At 52.1% G+C, this 19,292-nt stretch overlaps 5 protein-coding genes across 5 annotated transcripts; 3 read left to right on the top strand and 2 right to left on the bottom strand.

The window, feature by feature from the left end:
• Positions 1-24: 24 nt before the first annotated feature.
• Positions 25-1,185, top strand: MYCGRDRAFT_25082 (uncharacterized protein; the record flags this gene model as incomplete). Its single annotated transcript, XM_003853369.1, has 1 exon — positions 25-1,185. A coding segment is annotated over one exon (1,161 nt), but the record flags the coding sequence as incomplete, so codon positions are not given.
• Positions 1,186-2,519: 1,334 nt separating this feature from the next.
• On the top strand, positions 2,520-4,189 carry MYCGRDRAFT_109115 (uncharacterized protein; the record flags this gene model as incomplete). The annotated part of the gene is made up of 1 exon (XM_003853370.1): positions 2,520-4,189. One exon carries the CDS (start codon positions 2,636-2,638, stop codon positions 4,187-4,189), a length of 1,554 nt encoding a protein of 517 aa, XP_003853418.1.
• Positions 4,190-4,721: 532 nt separating this feature from the next.
• On the bottom strand, positions 4,722-6,664 carry MYCGRDRAFT_92562 (uncharacterized protein; the record flags this gene model as incomplete). The annotated part of the gene is made up of 2 exons (XM_003852944.1): positions 4,722-6,150; positions 6,207-6,664. The coding sequence occupies 2 exons, from the start codon at positions 6,662-6,664 to the stop codon at positions 4,722-4,724; spliced, it is 1,887 nt and encodes a 628-aa protein (XP_003852992.1).
• Positions 6,665-7,189: 525 nt separating this feature from the next.
• MYCGRDRAFT_104160 (uncharacterized protein) lies at positions 7,190-8,643 on the top strand (the record flags this gene model as incomplete). Its single annotated transcript, XM_003853371.1, has 2 exons — positions 7,190-7,408; positions 7,461-8,643. Coding segments are annotated over 2 exons (1,401 nt in total), but the record flags the coding sequence as incomplete, so codon positions are not given.
• A 1,448-nt stretch (positions 8,644-10,091) lies between these two features.
• On the bottom strand, positions 10,092-12,928 carry MgSte11 (uncharacterized protein; the record flags this gene model as incomplete). Its single annotated transcript, XM_003852943.1, has 2 exons — positions 10,092-12,281; positions 12,542-12,928. 2 exons carry the CDS (start codon positions 12,926-12,928, stop codon positions 10,092-10,094), a joined length of 2,577 nt encoding a protein of 858 aa, XP_003852991.1.
• Positions 12,929-19,292: the final 6,364 nt, after the last annotated feature.

Genomic DNA, 19,292 nt, shown 5'->3' with positions numbered 1-19,292 from the left:
ACATCAGGAGAGCCTCCTCGATTTCTACTTCTCTTACCACCAGCGCCAGAATCGGCAACAGCTGCAACGTTGAAGGCGGCTTTCAGCGAAACAATCAGCGAGGTGCTCAAAGAGGTCGCCCTCCACTCTGCCGAGTCCGAGAAAGCTGCTGTTCTAGAAATCGCTCTAGCCTGTCCACACCTGGTCGGATACCGTAACAAATCGCGGACCAGCCTGTACGCACAGACGCAAACTCTCCTCGCGGCGGTGTACAAGCTGATCACCGTGACTGCCGCGCAAGAAAATATCAACATCGAGGATGCGGATGGCGTTGATGTCAGAGTGTTGCTTGTGGCATGGTCGTCCGAAGGCGATGAGGAGCCACCAATTTCAACGCCATATGGACCAATCGTCGACCTAGCGAGCCTGGCAAAGTCTGGGAGAACATGGCAATTTGCATTTGGCGTCGAATCCGATGAAGGTGAGAAAATGGTCAGGCAATTCGTGACGGCGAAGGGCAGCACGGACGACCTTGAACGTGTTCCCAGTGGTCCAGTCTCAAACTCGCGGAACTCTGGCAAAGCATCTGTCACCTCAGGGCAAGGATCTCGAAACCACGAGTTGCACTACGATGTCGCGGTTGGCGGAACCTGGGACCATCTTCACATCGGCCACAAGCTTCTCATCACGATGACAATCTTCCTCGTTGACGAGCGCAAGGCATCGGAAGAACGAAGCGCAGTCATAGGAATCACTGGCGACACACTACTCGTCAACAAGAAACACGCCACTCTCGTCGAAAGCTGGCCAGACCGACAACGAGCCGTGGCCACATTCTTCAACGCCCTCATCGACTTCTCGTCGCCCGCCTCGTCGACTGGCCATCGTCACGTGAGCATACGCGACGACCCAGTCGCGAACGGAAAGTCCGTCGATGTCCACTACCCCAACGGCCTGATCGTCAAGTGTACTGAGATCCAAGATCCGTTCGGACCGACGATAACAGAAGAGCAGATATCTGCACTGGTCATCAGTGCCGAGACGCGGTCCGGTGGACAGGCCGTCAACGACAAACGCAAGGAGCAGAGTTGGAGGGAGCTAGATGTGTTCGAGGTGGATGTGTTGGATGCCGAGGACGAGTCTGGCGGAGAAGGGGTGAAGGAGGGATTCGATAGCAAGATCAGCAGTACGGCGATTAGGGAGAAGCTGGCAAGGAAGGCAGGAGAGAAGCTGTGATAGATTATGAGTAACTTGAGCGAGCTGAGCAACGTCCAGCGGTTGGTCTGAAAGATGAGCCGCTTCACTTGGGAGCTTCAAGAGATGCCACTATGCGGAAGACGGTTTCGCCTGGCACTTCCCTCCCGCCGAGAATCGCCGTCAAAAAGACAGAAATTATGGGCCTACGCGAACGAATTAGTTTGTTTGGTATGAGCGTTCTGTCTCCATGCTTCCTTGCAAGTCAGGCCCGTCACGCCACGACTATCGCGCGGCATGTTGGCGCTCCAAGTCTGTAGAAATAAAGTCGTGGGCTGGAACGACCGGGAGTCATTACTTCCAACCTTCTACTTTTCCTCCAGAACATCCTTCCCTCTGATCCATGTGAAGACCTGCCCATGTCAATGCTGCTGGAAAGTACGAAAACTACGAAAACTTCAAAAACTACGAAACGTACCAGAGCCGGGGATCTCCCAACCTCATGTCTGTCGCCTGGGACACACCGCTCTCGTGAGCTGCGATGACATGCATTATTCGCAGCATGGAGCACTCTCTCAGAAACCTGGCCGGTGAAAGGTGCATGCGACCTTGTTGTCCATGCGAGCAGCGCGCAGGACTGGGCCAAGTGGTCTGTACAGAGTGATGACAGATCACAGCCTGCAGCACTGTTTGGCTGAAACACTGCCCGTACCCACGCTCGACCTCCACACAGAGCAGGCACAGTGCTGACCAGAGCGTTGAATCTCGACTTCGAAGACCGCACGCGATATTACGTTCAAGCCGCAGGAAGCGCCCACGAAGCACATTGATGCAAACTCCACCGAAAGCACTGCACGGCAATGCAGGCTAAGTCGCTAGCACAATGTACCTCGGATCACCACCGATCCCCGATTCGCCCGATCACGTCTCGCATACTGCCAGCGCACCTTTGCAGCTGGGGTCAGGCATCGAAGAGAAAGATGACAGCGCGGACTGAGGGAGAAATATGCAAGTTGTTGGGATACCGCAACACCACATCCACATGGACTCCCCCCGCGTAGCGTGCCGGACCGCTCACCTCACATGAAGACTTCGTAACGTGACCTGCAGCAGGGTAGTAGGAACGCGTCCCATTGGCGACACTGATTGAGACTATTGACGTACCTGTTGTTGGCTGCTTGAGTTGCACCACTCCGAGGAATCGCTTACTGCTGCCGTGACGCAGGCTAGGGTTTCCTGAAAGATGGTCTGTATCCGAGCTCAGTGCCTGTTTCCGGTAGGTCTGCTTTCCTTCCTCTTCTCATATTCGACATCGCTCAAGTCACCGAATCAAGGAGCTACCGAGCAGCTTGTCAACCCTTTCCCTCTGTACAGCATTGTCCGATCACCATGCCACAAAGAGAGCTCCATCCTGCAGCCATGTGACAGAGACCTGGCACCAAGCACCCGCGCCTGCTTCGATATGTCGACACGAGTAAGAGAGCTCCCAGTTGAAATCATCGGCAAGGTTCTGGACTACATCGAGCCGCAACATGATACAGGAAACGACATTGACCGGAGAGCATTCCTAAGCGTTGAGAGCTTCGATCGACCACCGGATCCCTCACGGGTATCAATAGCCGACATTGGAAACTTCAGATGCGCCTCAAAAAGATTCGCTGAGATTGCCGCGGATCGCTTATTCGGTCGTGTCGCTTGTCGATTCTCGAGCACTGGTCTACAGAAGTTGGAACAGCTTGCACAATGGAAGCACCTAGCGCGGCATGTGAAAAGATTTACTTACCTCGTACCTTACTTCTACAGAGGCGGCACGACACAACTCAGCCAACTCGAAGACGAACTCCGGCGATGCGGCTTCCAATCCTCAGACCTCCAAAACCTCCATCGTAAAGCCAGGGAGCAAGTCTCCATCTGCTCCCAGAGAGAAGACGTCCGCATTCTCAAACTCGCAATCGCCTCTTTTACTGGCCTGAAAGTGATCCAACTTCTCCGTGTCGCCGATCCAGAAGATCACAAACTCCTCGACTACCTCCGGCACCATGCCTCCGACCTCTCCCTCGACTGGACAACAGCCTGCTCACACGCCTCCCAGACCATCGGCAGCGCCCTCCTCGCCGCCCGCAACATCCCTTGGTCACGCTTCTCTTTACCCATGCTCAGTCCCTCCTCCGCGCTCTTCCTCCAAGTCAATGGTCCGGACGCCATCCCCGCTCTCGCTGAACGTCTCGAATGTCTGACCCTCCACTTCGACGATCCAGAAGCGCTCGATGAGAAGATCCTCGAACTATCTCCCCTCTTCAGAGCAGTCTTCTTCCGCGCTCGCAATATGCGTGCCATACACGTGGGATTCCCGTCCCATCGTCCTCTTACCCTGTCCCTCGAAACAGTATTTCACAACGTCGTGTGGCCCAATCTCCAAGCGTTCGGCGTTCAAGCGTGGGAGCTGGATGAAGAGGAGATCATCGCGCTGGTGCAGCGACACAAAACCAAACTCAAAGGCCTGAGGTTGCGAGATGTGCAGTTGAAAGCGGGAAGTCGATGGAAAAATGTGCTGCCGGTGTTGAGGGAGCAAGTGCCAGAGTTACGGTGGGTCAGTCTCAGACGGATCGGCTACGCGGAATTTTGGCACACACAGCAAGGCGGGATGCAAGGCGGTACAGAAGTACCAGAGGACTTGTTGGTCAGTGATAGTGATTCCACGGAGGAGGAAGACGAGGTCGCGGATGAGAGCGATGGTGGAGATGAGGACGAAGCATTGGGTAGCGACTCGTCTTCTGACGATGCTCACTCCGACTCTGATGAGGAACACGGTCCCAATGCGAATGAGATGGAATTTCCTCCGCTGGACTCGCCCATCGCAACGACTACGCCATGGTGCACGTGTGCTGGAGAGGGTCGACTAGATAGCGCGGAGGAATTGGAGGATAATGGCGTGCAGGTGGAGAATTCGAAGAGGAAGTTTTGGGAGCGATGGGTTGTGAGGAGATGTCCCGTGCATGGAGACAGAGGAGGATGAGGAGAGTTAGAGAGTGGTGGGATGTGAAGGTGAGAGAGGAGGACCCTGTGTACTGGCAGATCCGAGTGGCTTGCAAGACACTCGCCATCCCCATCTGCTGCACCAGACTGTACGATCGTCGGGCTATCCTCGTCACACTCGCCATCAATGACTATTTAGCAGTTCTGGTAACTTACCAGTCCGACTTCTGAACCGTCCCAGTCGCTCGCCATGTACGGCTATCTGGCAGTTCTAATAACCTACCTGTACGACTATTTGACCATCCCGGATGCTCGCCGGGAACGGCTATTTGACAGTTCTGGTAACGTGTCTGTACATGTGTTTTACTGTCCTCGTCACTCGCCATGTACGGCTCTTTGGCAATTTTGGTAACTTACCTGTTGGCCTACTTAACACAGCTTGCTTTTGGCTAAACGTGGGAGCACTGACTTCGCTTTTGGTAGTATGACACTGCAAAACAGATCCTCGTCTCGTCCAACGCAACATCAAAGCACATCGTCGCCGAGGGCGCGTGCGGGAATTACACGCTTGCTCAAACATCCAACGGCGCACCGCCAGAAGTGTACAGTCCGCCTCCACCTCCACCACGACCTCCATAGCCTCCGCGACCGCCACGCCCACCTCGACCACCTCCTCCAACACCGCGCTGTGCACCAAGCTCAAAGTCTTTCTCGTTGGGAGGCAGAGCCACCCCGCCGTCGTCACCATCGCTCGAATCCCACCCAGTCATATCCTCCTTGACTCTCACCTTCGCCTCCTCCACCTTCTCGTCCACTTTCTTCTTCTCCAGCTCCTCAGTCTTGATCCTCTCCTCTTCGACCGATGTCCGCCCCATCGCGGACCTCACGCAAATCGCCAACATCGCCTGCAGGGTGTACGCTGCATCGTTGCCGGCGTTGTGCAGGTGCCATCCAGTGAGGTCGAAGTCATAAAGAATCGTACCCAATGAGCGAGCGTTTGGATCTTTGGTGAAGGCGCGGTATAAGCTGACCGTGTCCGCGGTATCGATGATGCTGCTCCGATTGAGGACCGAGAAACCGATTTGGTGGCAGTAGTTGATATCCTGGGCGAGATCGTGGCCGACAACGACGATGTTGCGTGGCTCTTCGGAGACGTCTTCGGGCGGGTTGGGATGGCTGAATGGTTGGTGGAAACAGCTGGTGAGGTAAGAGGGAATGTGGTCTTTGCTGATGACTTCGCTCTCGCCAAATTCGAAGCTGTTGGGACAGCCTTGGACGAATTGATGGTTCACGTATCCGGTGTATTCCTTCACGAGGAAGTGGCGCCCGCGAATGAATTGATGCCAGTTCTGGGCTACATCGCCTGGTGGGATGCCTTTGAGATCGCGGGTGTCGAGGGTTGCAATACCGATTTCGGTAATCATGCGTGGTGCCATCTCCCAGGCTTCGAGATCGATGGCGATGAAGATGGGTTCGCTGTCGAAGGGATGTGGCGCGGGCACGTTGGCATCGATAGCACTGGCCATTGTGAGAGAGGCGATGTCAGGCATAAGAGAGTCGTCACTCTCGGGCAGCAATCCGAGGTAACGCTGTGCTCTGAGAGTCTGACGCACCATATCCTGTCTCTGCACGATGACATGTTGAAACGTCTTTGCCTTTTGCGCCTTTTTCTTCGATTTCGCGCTCTGCGCCGCGAGGTCCATCTTCGCCTTGAAAGCCTCCACGCTGCGGTCCCCTGTGGGGATGGTCGAAGCAGGCTCCATCTGGAGCTGATCAGTCCAGGCTCGGAACTTGGATCGTGACGAGCAACGGCCTAGCCAGCGTGGTCGGAGATGTTGAGGAAGATCTTCGAAGTCGATGATCAGACCGGATTCGCGATTGCGGTCGGTGATTTTGATCTTGGCTTCTGGAAACTTCGTATTGATTGAAGCGAGAAGAGCCTGCAGTTGGTATTCCGGAACGAAGGTGAGGACGCCACAATACTCGGAGTTGATGTAGTAGCTGGTGAATGGTTAGCGTTCTGGCATGTGCTGTCAGGTGATAACTGTGATACGCACAGGTCCCAATCGCGCGTGTAAATCTTCTCGTTGTCGAAGAACTCGGTTGCGAATGGCTGCAACCACTTGGGTGGTACAAAGGTGTAGCAGTACTTGGCGACGGCGGCAAACGGTGCAAAGCTGATGCCGAGAGGTGCTGGCTGTCCCTTGCGCTCGTCGAATGCAACTGATTCGAAGCCGAAGTCTGACATGGATGCCGCTGATGCTCTTGGATTCGGTGCTGAAGCTGTCGCTGAGTCTTTCAGCTGCTGAAGTCTTGCGTTTTGAATCTCCACAACAGCCGCCGGAGTGTCAATCTTGGGCAGATTCTTCCTCTCTTCCTCCTCGGAGTCGTAGTTTGTAGGTTTATTCGACGGCGGCGCTTCTTCTTCTGCAGGTGATGTCAGCTTGGGCGGCAGATTCTCTCGTCCGCCGAGTTGCTTCATGAGCCACGCGACTCTCCAGTGCGGCTCTGTCATGTTGTTGATGGCGAGGATGTGATTGATGGAAGGTTTTGTAGAGGTGTAGAAGTGGCGATGCAAGAAGGCAGGAAGTAGTCGAAGAAGGAAAAACAGCAGATGGAGGAAGGGGTGTTGGTGATTGGCGGCATCAATGCAAACAGGAGATAGCTGAATGATGCCGGTCCTCTGGTGAATTCCCTCATCCGCATCGTGGTTTCGAGACATGTGAAATGGCTCGTGATACTTACGAGAGCCACGCAGAGCTTGCTATACTGTTCTGGCAGCGGATGCTTCGGATGCACAGCTATTGGGCATACTGCTGCAGCTCACACTCACGCTTTGTCGGCTGTCTCACATTCGTTTGTTGCAAGACGCGTCAGGAAAGCGAGAGCTTTCGAAATCGACCAACGTGTCTGGCTCCTCCGGATGCTCCCGCAAAATGCTTACTAAGACCACGGCTGCGAACAACTACCTTAACCTCCTACCTTCCATTCAGACCCTCCTGTTTCATCTCAACGTTCATCAAAACATGGCCTCGCATTCATGACGACGACTACCATGGCGGAAAACGAGCCCCAAGCAGTGGCTGGACCACCAACGGCGCCTCCTGACCGACCGTCGGCGGTGTGGAATCGACGCCTCATCATCGGAGCTTTTTGGTTCGTTGTGGTGTGCTTGGGATTGCCCCACTGGACCTGGACCACATCCATACAGCGCTCGTCGTTACCGCTGGAGTCTATGAACGCATGGGCAGAAGGAAATGTAGGTACTCTGCCTCAAGAACTTAACGAGACTGGAAATTGACGGATTGCAGGCTTGCCAATTGCAATATCCATTGAACATCGAATTGAAGACATCGAATGTTCCATCTGGACAGGCATCAGACTTGGCGACGAGACTCGAGACTTTGCTGAACGCCGAGGATCGATTCTCCTTGCATAAGTTTAATGTTGTGACGGGCACAGTTTCAACTAACAGTGCACTCACTGTGCAACTGGATAGCTCCTCTGCCAATTCACCAGCCAAGGCCACACTAAGATCATGGGAACCGGTCCTAGACGTCAGTCACCAACTGCAAACACCAGAGGATTTGCAGAATACAGCGCTTTTCCTCGCCGGACAGATTTTCGAGGTGTTCGAGGACGAGAGCGCCGCGTTGTCCCATTTACTCGATGGAACTCCTTTCTCTGGCGGACGCCAAGCGATGCAACTCAGCGTCGAGAAGAAGCAGAAGCTTGATGGTAGGACCACGAGAGCCTTCAAACCCGCTTCCTCATACCACCTGACCTTCTCCTTGTTCACACCGGGTGCTTCCCCATCAGCGTGGGAGATTGACCAGGCGTTAAAGGAGTACATCCAGCCACTTCTGAATCCACTTTCATCGGTCAGTAAATTCACCATCGACACTCAAGTCCAGCTCTACGCGGCGTTCAGTCCATCAATCTCCGGTCCTGTATTCGACGAAGACAGGAATCGATGGTCGCTCCACTACAGCGACCTCACTGGCTTCGTCAATGCTGCTGAGTGGCCTCTAAGTCCCGGCATCGGTTCCGGTCCTACCATCAACTTTGTCCTGTATCACCCATCTGCGGATAAGGCACCTCTTCTCATTGCCGAGAATGACGGTACAAGCTGGATAATCCCGCAATGGGGTGCAGTACAAATCCATAATCCTCCTCCCGGCCAAAACACAACTAAGCTCACCCTTGAAGACTTGCGCCCAGATATGCTCGTCTTTGCCGATCAGCTCGCCTCGCTGCTCGGCGTACCTCCATCGCCACCATCCTTATCTCTTCGCATCTCCAGCTTGGCCCGCGAGCGCGCAACAGCTCTCATCCTCTCTGCCTCCTCCACCCTCGGAGCACTATCTAGACTCACGCTGAAGCTCACATCAATCGAGATCCCCACCTCAGTCGCCAAGTCCGTCGACGAGACCCTCACCCGACTCGATCGAGCCTGCCAGGACTTGCAACAAGGAAACTTTCAAAGTGCATTGGAGAATGCGCGTATTGCAGAGACGGAGGTCGAAAAGGCATTTTTCGAGCCGAGTATGGTTGGGCAGGTGTACTTCCCAGAGGAGCACAAGGTAGCGGTATATGTGCCGTTACTGGGACCGATGGCTGTGCCACTTGTGTTGTCGGCGATCAACCAATTGAAGAGTCTGAGGGACAGGAAGAAGGCGAAGACTGGTTGAGATGCGCAGATGTTTGCCGAACCGTGGACGTTGACAGACATTTTGATCTACAGAATCTGCAAAGCTCTTTGATTGCCGAGCGATACGTCCGGGTCTGGTCTCTTGCGCGTCACGATCAACCACTTTTGACCGACAACGCAACGTGAGGTATAGCGATTAAACGCCTCCACTCTCCTGCTCAGACGCACACTGCAAGCCACCGAGGACCAGTTCGCGCGGTGCACTTTGAGCGGTATCACGGAGCGTATGGTACCACATGGATGAAGGTCTATCGCATTGGCTCGCTAAACTCCAACGCTAACTCATGTCTCTCTCGCGAAGTTGAACTCCGCTCAGGAGTTAGGAGAAAGGGAGACTCTGATCGCGGGAGGGATATTTTCACCTTGAGGATACATGACTTCACAAGGTCTCTGATTGGCTCGGGCTAGGCTAGCGCTAAGGAAAGTCATGTTTTTGCTCTCTCGCCATGTTGAAACCTGAGGTGTGTAATGAGGAGTCAGAAGAAAGGAGAACCTCGCGAAATTCACATGCAAGATATTCAGACTTCACGCGCAAGCCATTGGCTCGGGTCCATCCGGCGCTATCCCATGTTCGCTTTGACCCAGCCGTTGACCCAGCCTTGACTCCCAGCTTGATCCATTGCTCATCGCCCGTCATGTCTTGCAGACAAAAGCAGGTCGAACACCGGTGCGAGGCAAGCCCACCTGCTTGGATGACAGCTACGTCCATCCATCCTTCCGCTCAAACTGCAACACTCCAACCCCTTCAGGACCACCTCGTACGGTGCATTCCACACGACGGCGGAGAGACATATTGCCGACAAGGTCTTGGAAGAAACGGTCCTAATGCACAACTCCCGAACTTCCCGCGCAACTTTCATGATACATGTTTCGCTCGATTGGCTTGGACGGTGTAGTTTTGAGCGGAAGCATGGAGGTACGACGGTACTGATCGGAAGGTCGTGAAGCATGTTCATATGGTGATGACGATGTAGTCTGAGTAGTGGTGGTGAAGAAGTAGTAGTAGAAGTAGAAGTACAGGAGATATCTCTGTATTTGATTTCGTCTCATTGCCGCCCACATCAACCATCAACCATCAGCCATGCTATCCATCCAGGTATTCCGCCCTACATTCAAAATTCTCATCGCAGTTGTCATACAAAGTCCCGTACATCAGTCAAATCCTCTTATCTGGTGTCATTCTCCGCCTGCCTGTTGGCGGTTTCACATCTCTTCGATGTCTCGCCGCTCCTCATGTCTTCGGGTTGACAAATTCAAACCCAGACAACTCCTCCGCGCTCGGCCTCTTCTCATGCTCAATCTCAAATGTCCTCTTCAAGAAAGCCTTCGCCTCCTCGCTCGCAATCTCGGGCATGTCAGGCCGTGCATTGTCCGCATTGCTCCCACTGCCGCCGATCTTGAAGATGGCTTGCAATTGAGTGCAGTTCGGATGCGGATGGCTTCCGGTGAACATTTCCACGATCAGACAGCCCAAACTCCAGATGTCGGCCTTCTTTGTGTATGCTGTCTGGCGCACGACTTCGGGCGCCATCCAAAAGACGGAGCCTTGGAGTGAGACGCGCGGACCGCCGCGTTTGTGTGGACCCGGGTTCAGGAGGGTGGACGCTTCAACGCGTTTGGAGATACCGAAATCGGAGATTTTGACGGTGCCTTTGTTGTCGACGAGGATGTTGGCACCTTTGATGTCGCGATGGATGATGTCTTTGGAGTGGAGGTAGTTCAGTCCCTGCAAGATCTGGCGGACGAAGTTCGAGATAAGGCCTTCGGGGAGAGAGCCGTAGTTGACGAGCATAGTCGCAACAGACCCGCCAGCGATATACTCGAGGAAAATGTTGAGATGTTGGTCGTCGCTGTTGGACCCGAGATATTGCACAATATTGGTGTGTTTGAGGTCACGAAGGAGGGTGATTTCGTGCTTGAGGGCCTCGATCATGTTGTTCTTTCGCGCGTCCATGGTGGAGCCGCTGTTGGAGGGCATTTCGACTTGCTTGACGGCCATCAATTCGGCGGTGACGGCGTGGAGTGCCAGGAAGACGGTACCGAAAGAGCCCTGGCCTATCATGGCGCCTTTCATGTACTTCAAGTCGTCCCAACTGTTCGCTTCCAGATGCTGGATGAGTTCTTCATCCGACTCTTCACCATCCTCCGCAATGAAGCGCGATAAGCGCGAGTTTAGGCTATCGCCTCCGCCCTCTGTCGTAGTGGGGCTGTGACCCTGGTTTTGGAGGTACGAAGGTAGAACGGTGTGCCCCTCGTCTGTAGGGGCGATGCTGGCGGTCGTATCTGAGCCGCTGTCTCCACCGAAAGACACATAGCTCTTCCTGTTCGGCTCCGATGGCAACTCTTCATCTAGAGGTTGCAGCATGCTACTAGTGTCGGATTCTCGATGTGAGTCGGTCCTTCCAATGCGAACGACGCTGAGTGGGCGCAGTCCTGATCTGTGAGCCGAACCTGCATCCTTGAGCCATCCGTCCGCGATGGTGGGCAATGGCGGAGCGTCCTTGAGACTGTCGGCAATGCTGAAGTTGCTTGCCATGCTGAGTGTTCTCACAGCACGACTCAGTCTCTTGCTTCGTCTGATCGACATGCGGACGGTGCGATCCATTTCTTCTCGCGCCACCTCTGGAAAGTAAGACTGCAGATCTTGTGTGATGAACTCTGTAGGTGGCCGGGCGCCGTAAAAGTCCTTCAGTTTCCGGGCACGTGAAGACGCCGTGCTGACAGCTCGCTGTACTTTACCGCTGGCTTCTTTGAAGTAGTCCTTACGTTCCGCGGCACTGGCGGGACTCATGGGATAACTGACAGCCGCCAGTGGTTCTCCGGTGAGCTTCTCGATCTTCTGATGGGTCTTCGGTTTTCCAGGCTGCTGTACTTCAATAGCTGGAGGTTCCGGAAGTTGCTGCGCAGCGATGCGCGCTGCAGCCAGTAGTTGTTCGCCATCTGGCTCTCCTGCATGAATCTTGCGCAGAATCAAACGGCCACGCTCGCTCCTGACACTGTCATTGCAAAGCTTGCAGAGTTCCGCTTCTCCTATTCTGCGACAGAACGCCGGACTAGGGTCGGTCCCGTCCAGTACGTAAAAGCAGTACGACCGGAAGTGGTTCTCATTCAACGTGCCCTTTTTAAGGGTACTGCGAATGATGTCTTCGGCGGTCCGAAAGCCTTCAATGTTGATGACGGAGTATCGACCGTTCTCGAAGATGACCTTTATCCACGGCTTGCCACTGGGTAGCGCGCTCCCTGAGGCGTTGAGGTTGTCAAAAGACGATGATGGCTTCACGTTGTGGATGAAGCGTGCAGTCTGCGGAGTGTCCATATTTGTATTCCTTGGATTCGCCAACCTCGATGTAGGAAGTGATGTGCTGTTGTCTTTCATCGGACTCGGCGCTCCATGTCGCTGCACCCGTGCTGTCCTGTTTTCCTGGTCGATCAAGGGTGAGCTTGGCCGGGAATTCGTCTTCGCTCCTAGATGAGCGGCGTATGCCATGTCTGCACCATTGATCTGCCTGGACATTCGCTTGTCTGCGCGTGACGTGGTGCCTGACCGTGCGGAGTGAAGTGGCCTAGGCGAGCCGGAGGAGGGGGGTGTGTATTGCGGAAGGTTCCCATCGAGTGCCGCTAGATTTAGCTGTGATATATGTGTTAGGGTGTGCATTGTCCTCGACATGTGCGGCAACTTACTCTGTTCATGAAGCTTCTGCTTGATTTCTGTAATAGCTCTTTCCGGAGAATATCAATCCTTCTTCTGAGAAGCTTTTTGGGCCCAATCTTCTTGATACCAATTTCCATCAACCGCTCGTCGTTCATTTCTAGGAGAATCTGCCCATTTATGTTGTTCTTTCGAAATGTCTCCGCATATTGACCACAGTTGAAGCTCCGCAGCCATTCGACAACACGGCCCTCATCCCACTCCATAACGGAATCTCTTCCATCTCTGTGTGATTCTGAGAATTCGGATTCTGTCGGACTCGTAAAGTGTGTATTGACGGCGGCGTTGGGTTGGCGATACATTATGCTGCTCGAGAGCGTGGGAGCCGGGTAGGGCGAGCGAGCGGCGAGAGTCGTCATGACGAGGTGAGGCGGTCGGCGGTTCGGTCGTGACAATGGACGGCCGGTCGAGTGAATGTCCGCCGGCACAAAGGATCGGGAGTATAAGGAGGCTGGAAGTTCGGAGTCGTTTCGATCAACAAATTGACATGTTCGCAGCCATGCTCTGTTGCGGGCGTCTTGAGTGTTTCGGTGGTCGGTCGGTCGGTCCTGCCAACTGACTGCCTCGCGCCGGATCAAGGCTCGCGCGTGTCTGCGGCACTGTTTGCTCGCAGGGTGAGACGTGTATGGAGCTTCAAGTTGTAGGAGCCGGGGGTGACAAAGGTGACAAAGAGCCTTTGAGGGTCCAGACGCGAGGAAAGCGACGGATAGATATTCTGGTGACAATGGAGGCGGTCTCAGCGTACACGTTGCGCTTCGGTTGGCGTCGCGGAGGTCGGAAAGATGGCAGAGGCGTGGAGGATGGAGGTTTGGAGTCTTGGAGCGGTGCTGAAACGCTGGTGTCCAGTTATATGCGCGAGCGTGGAGAGGGCGCCGCGGTTGCTGATACACGACAGGGCAGGTCTCGCGGGTCTCTGGCGGTGAAAATCAATGGGCCAGCAGTGCGGGTTGAGAGAGACGGAGCAACGAGTCGAGATGATTTACAACGCACGCACACACACGCACGCTGGATGGCGATGGCGAGTCTCTGCCCTTCTCTCTCCTCTCTCCCGTCTCGTCTCGGCAATATTGTGACGCCCCAAAAGTCAGAGTGAAAGTCAAACTGACCTCCAGCCGGACGAGGGCGCGCTGTCTGTCCCTAGCGCCCTCTTAGCCGTTTCACGTCCACCCGTCCCGTCGTTGCATCTTTCACCGATTCTTCCGACGACAGTACAGCAATACTTCTTCCCGTCCTATGCTACACTTTACACCGAGACACATGACAAGGTCACGGTCCCTTGACCTGGCCCAAGACGCAGGACCTCAGCGAGGCTTTGATGAAACAGAATATGCAGTCACAACAAGGGACGTCTGCCAGCTTATCAACGACGCTTGCACCACGGGATGCGCTCATGAAACTGTCATGGGCCAGCGTGGCGGTTGATCCATCGGTCCCGGGTCCAATCAACATGTCAATATCTCAGCCCTGTGTTTCGTCTTACCATATTCGCCATGAGCCTTTCCCTTTCGTCGCTCCACACTCTCCTTGTGGTGGTGTCGACTCCCACGGCGGCACAAAGCCGTGTGGAACGAAAGTCATGTCATGTGCAACGGCGTCGAATGGAGCGGGTGAGGGCGAGTTTCGTCCGGGCAGAAGTCAAGAGTATAACATGGCAGGAACGACATCCTTGCTCAAGACGAGCCACTTGTGTGAACCCCGAATGACAAGACCTCGTTCGCTCCTCGCATCAATGCCGCCGAGGACAGCCTGCCGACTCACCGCCGACAACTCTTGCCACCGCTTATGCACGATTGCAACGCCCGCGACCTGGTGTTGCGCCTTGTTATGCCGCGCATTGAATACCAGAATCGGTTTCCACTCAAAACAGAGCTTGGCCTCGATGAGGCATTTGAGTCGTCCAGGTGAGGTCCATTTTCCGCATCAACCCCTCCCTTCCCAGACCGGTCGCGAGCTCACAGAGCCGCATCTTCCCATCAGCTCCACATGCATTCAGGGTGGTGTGGATGGGGCGTAGCGATACCGGTTGGAAGCGAACATTGATCCGTAGCGAAGACAGCTCGACCTCGTGTACGCAAGAAAAGCTTGCTTGCTAGAGGGATGAAACCTGGCTTTCTGGTTGCCCGTCTTTGAATATATCAGACAATTCGTATTCCACCCGGGATCTTCCCTTCAAGACTGGCGGTGTCGCTGAGAGGTAGGAAAACAATCCATGACTAGGATCGCCATGTCGTTTAGGTACTGCAGTCGGTCGTCAAGCTTTCCGTCGTTGCCTGCTGGTGAATTGCCGCCGGAGAATCGTCCGCTAGGAGGTAGAGCATCTCACTAGGCTGTCAATGTCATCTCGTGGCGCGACGATCGTCCGGGGACAGATTTCCGGTCCGGACATTTCGATAGTCGGAATAGAGCTTTTTTGCAGGGCCTTGCTGTATACACTGCCAGGCCACGCAAGCGTCCAAGAAGGGTATAGCGGCTGTTACGTGAGGTCTCAAATAGGAAGGACTGGCAGTGTCGGTGAATTGGCCGCTCCACCGGTAGAGCGGCCTATTCTCACACTGCTAGTAGCTATAAATAGCTTAGTTGTTGCCTATTTAGTTTAGTATATTAGTAAACCGGACGATACGCTCTTATATACGCGAGGGCGCGTTCTCTCGTCGTTTACCGCTCTTACTAGTCTTTATATAGCAATACTACTAAAATGTAGTCCGTATAGAGTATTAATCCTCGTATAAGAGCCTCGTAGTCTACGACACTATATAAGGGCTAGGGATCGCCGACACTACTAGTAGAGCTCGCCGCTCGCGAGGCTACTTACCGATAGCGGTAAGAGGCACTCGAGAAGGAGCTTACGTAGTTAAGGGCTCTATATAAGGTCGGTAGTATAGTTATTAAGCGATTAATTAAACAGACGATGCCGCCGCCCTTACCGGACCCTTTATAGACGCCGGTACTACTACTACTACGCCGTAAGTAGAGCTAGAGCTAGCGAACGAGAGCTTAAGCGACCGCCGCCGCCGACGCCGGAGCCTATAGTAACCTTAGTAGTAGCTAGCCGCCGGTAAAGAAGGTCTCGAAGAAGGGCTTAACCGAGGAGTAAGAGCTTATATTAATAAGGATAGCTATAAGGGTTAAGGAGTATTATAGCGATAGCTTTTAGCTAGTCCTTACGGTATAGTTTCTATAGTAGACTAGCGTCGACTACGGTAGTCTATAGAAGGTGTTAAAGAAGCTTAAGGAGCGGTAGACTATAAAGTTTAAGGCCGCTAGTACTAGTACTAGTAAGGAAGACGAGACCGGTATATCGTTAGTAATAAGGGAATAGCTTAAGTTTAAGGGCGCTTAAGCGGTAGCTAAGGCTACTCGTTTGTTTGTTTGTTTTGTTTGTTTGTTCCATTTACGTCCTTTAGGAGTCCAAGACTATGTAGGACGGCCTTGCAAGCAAGGCAGTAGATCTATTTACAATCAAATTCTTTCAGTATTCTTTGACCTTAGGGGAAACCCCGTGCCTAAGGCAGGACCTGCAAGCAGAATCTGCCGAAGGACTTCAAAACAGCGCAAGACAAAGGAAATCAAACGAGTGTCGTTGTCTGCAGCCGGGGCTGCAGAAGTCTACAGCCGGGGCTGCAGAAGTCTACAGCCGGGGCTGCAGAATTTTCGCGCCAAGCTTTTTGCAGAATTTTCAGCGGATCCTTCCGCTTCGCACGCACGCTGCAAATTCGAAATGCAGTGCAAAAGCAGTGCAAAAGCAGCTGTCCAACTCGCTGTCTTCTCTTGTCCTTAATATGCCTTTGTGGAACTGTATGCCGCTTCCAAACGTATACAGCTACGCAGGTTAATCGCAGAGTTGTGGATTCCACCGAGTTCCAGCTCTTTGAAGTGCATGTATGCTTCCTTTCGAGGGCAACGACGTCTCTACCAGAGAAGGGACATGCGATTTCGATTCGGATTTCGAGGAGGTGCGCGTATAGGGCAGAGTGGACTGCTTCTTCTCGTTCGTAACGTAGGGGCTGTTCGTTCGAATCGTGCCGTTGTTCTGTTGTGGCTTGTATTTCGATAGGAGGCGTACCTCCAGGTCGTGTTGTTGTTGTTGTAAGGGAAGAGGGATCAACGGCCTCTCCAATCCTCCTGACCTCCTGAGGAAACTTGGCTCTGCGATAGTATCGCAGGTTCGTAGCCGGCACCGCGTACAGGTGTTCCTCGTCGCCGGCCTAAGGCTACTCGTACGGCGGCTATAAAGGTTACTAATAACGAGTAGGCTACTTTATAACTAGCTAGAGCGGACATGTTATAACGATAAGGGAAGAAGAGTTACCGGTAGCGTATAGAAGCTAGTAGTAAGTCCGAGAGCGGTAGTAATACTAATGCTATCGGTAAGCCTAAGGACTTTAGTAAGGACGAGCGCTTTAATAACGACGGCGACTCTATACTACTACTACTATATCCTTAATAACGTACGCCTACCGCTACTATACCGAGTAGTCGACGATTATCCTTAATACCGTCTAATACTTTAATACCGGTCCCCTCGTCGTCTACGACTATATTAGCGCGAGCTAAGAAGAAGCGTAAGGCGCTAGCGGACGAGACGACGTTTTAAGGCGAGATAACGTCGTTTATAAGGTCTATAAACGATAACCGCGCTATTAACGCTACTAGCTCCTTAGCGTTCGAGATATTAGCTAAGGGCATCGTACAACTATAAGAGTCGTCTAAAGAGACAAATAAGAAGCTTACTAAACTAGTTAGCGTAGTACGCGACTCGGTAATACGGCCGTAAGCTAGATACGATCTATTAGATAACTTCGATCTAGGCTAGTTTCTCGGCTAAAAATGTTATATATCCTTTATAGCTACTATTCGGCGAGTTGTCGGCCGATTTAGCTAATCTTACGATATGTTATACTCTAAGTATTACGCTCGAACCTCCTTACCTTAGATATACGTCGCGGTGTATGTTCGTAGGGTTATTAGTCGTAGTAGTAGTTAGTTAATTTTTAAAGTAAGGGGAGTCGGACGAATTCGAGGGTCTAGCGTCGAGTTAAGCTTCGATATCTAGATAATTAACAACGCGACGGTCTCTACACCGATTTACCTCGTTTTTTTTTTACTAATTACTAACGGCTCTAAAAATTACAAAGGAAGTAGAAATATAGTAAACATATAGTGTTGTTAATACGTAGTAATAGATAGCGGTAAAATTTAAGGAATTTCGGGTATAGCCGCGCTTACTAAGAATACTAACTTCGAAGTCTTCGAGGCGTTTAGTCTTCTCGTACTATTACCGGACGTCGTAGAAGATGTAGCTAGTGCTCGGATTTGGTAAGGATTACTACTAAAACGCTTATTCGGAGTTATCGCTCGTTACGTCGTCGTTAGGGTATAGCTAATAGAGGTACTCGTAAAGATTCGGTAGCCGAATTATATATTTCTTACTCGTTTAATTATGCCCCTTTATGTACGTATAGTAGTTAGTAAGCAACACGGCTACTATAAAGAACTAACTAACGGCTTACTTACTAAGCATAAGCTACTTATAGAACGTGTTGTAGGCCTACTTATAAGTAGTATTACTAAAGGCGTATTCGACGCTAATCCGTAGACTAGAGAGATTCTTATTAAAGCGCTTCTACTCTAGCGTAAGGTAGTAGCGACTAAGTAAATAAGCGTATAGCGCTATAACTCTAAAGCTACTAAAGTATGTAGGATCTCCGTATAGATAGAGCAGTATACGGTTATAGAAGAGTCTTCGAAGTCATTAGTTAACGCCGGAGTATCGATATATAAACTAGTCGTTCTTACTACCGTTAAAGGGGCTAATAAGGCTAGATACGAGACTATCCGGTATAACAATAGCCTAGTATTTGTAGCTGTATGCCTTCTTATAGCCTAAATACTACTTCCTTTAGTTTCTACCGGGCCTTACGAAGCCTTAAAAGTAACTATCTACGAACCCCTATATTATGCCCTCGGCGCTAGCGTCTCTAATTATAGTCGCGAAGTAATAGAGCCTCCGGTAGCTACGGAGGCGTAGATACTATTCGATAATAGTACTATACCGCCTTACGAGGTAGTCGATAGTATCTATAAAAATAATAGAGCACTATAATTTACTACGGCTAAACTTCTCCGTAGCATCCTCCTACCGGTATAGATATAATAGGCGCTAAAGGACAAGAGCAAGAGCTATCTTAGGTAGTGCTTAGTAACGATAATAGAAGGTTATTATATTAATATCGAAGGTAATAGCGAGTTCTTCGATTTTATCCTTTAAAAACCTAAGGTGTTAATTGTTAGTTAGCGGCGGTGACGGTGACCTTTAACTTCTAACGCTTAGCTTCCTTCTTCCTTCTTCTACTACTACTACTACTACTTACCGCGTATACTTCCGATACTAGCTATCCGGCCTTCTATAGAGCGACTAGTCGATAAACTCGTAATACGAATCTTCCTTCTTCTACTTCGGCGGCTTATATAGCCCGTACTAGGCTACTAATACGATTACTAATACCGCGAGCTCGAGCTTAATCGAATTATCTATTATAAGAGTATAGGAAGCGGTCTAAGGGCATATAATAAGGTAAGTGTCAGAGGCTGGTGCCTAAGGCTGCATCGGCTGTGCCGATGCCTGGGCTAACGCCTAACGGACGAACGCCGGTTCAGAAATCCACTAGGCCGAATCGGGAACAAGCTTCCTTTCGGCCGACTGGAAGGCTACGTATGCGCCAA

Source organism: Zymoseptoria tritici, chromosome 4, assembly GCF_000219625.1.
Source record: "Zymoseptoria tritici IPO323 chromosome 4, whole genome shotgun sequence".
NCBI classification, from domain to species: Eukaryota; Fungi; Ascomycota; class Dothideomycetes; order Mycosphaerellales; family Mycosphaerellaceae; genus Zymoseptoria; species Zymoseptoria tritici.
Note: the sequence above shows the minus strand (reverse complement) of the source record. Positions and strands in the feature narration are given on the sequence as shown.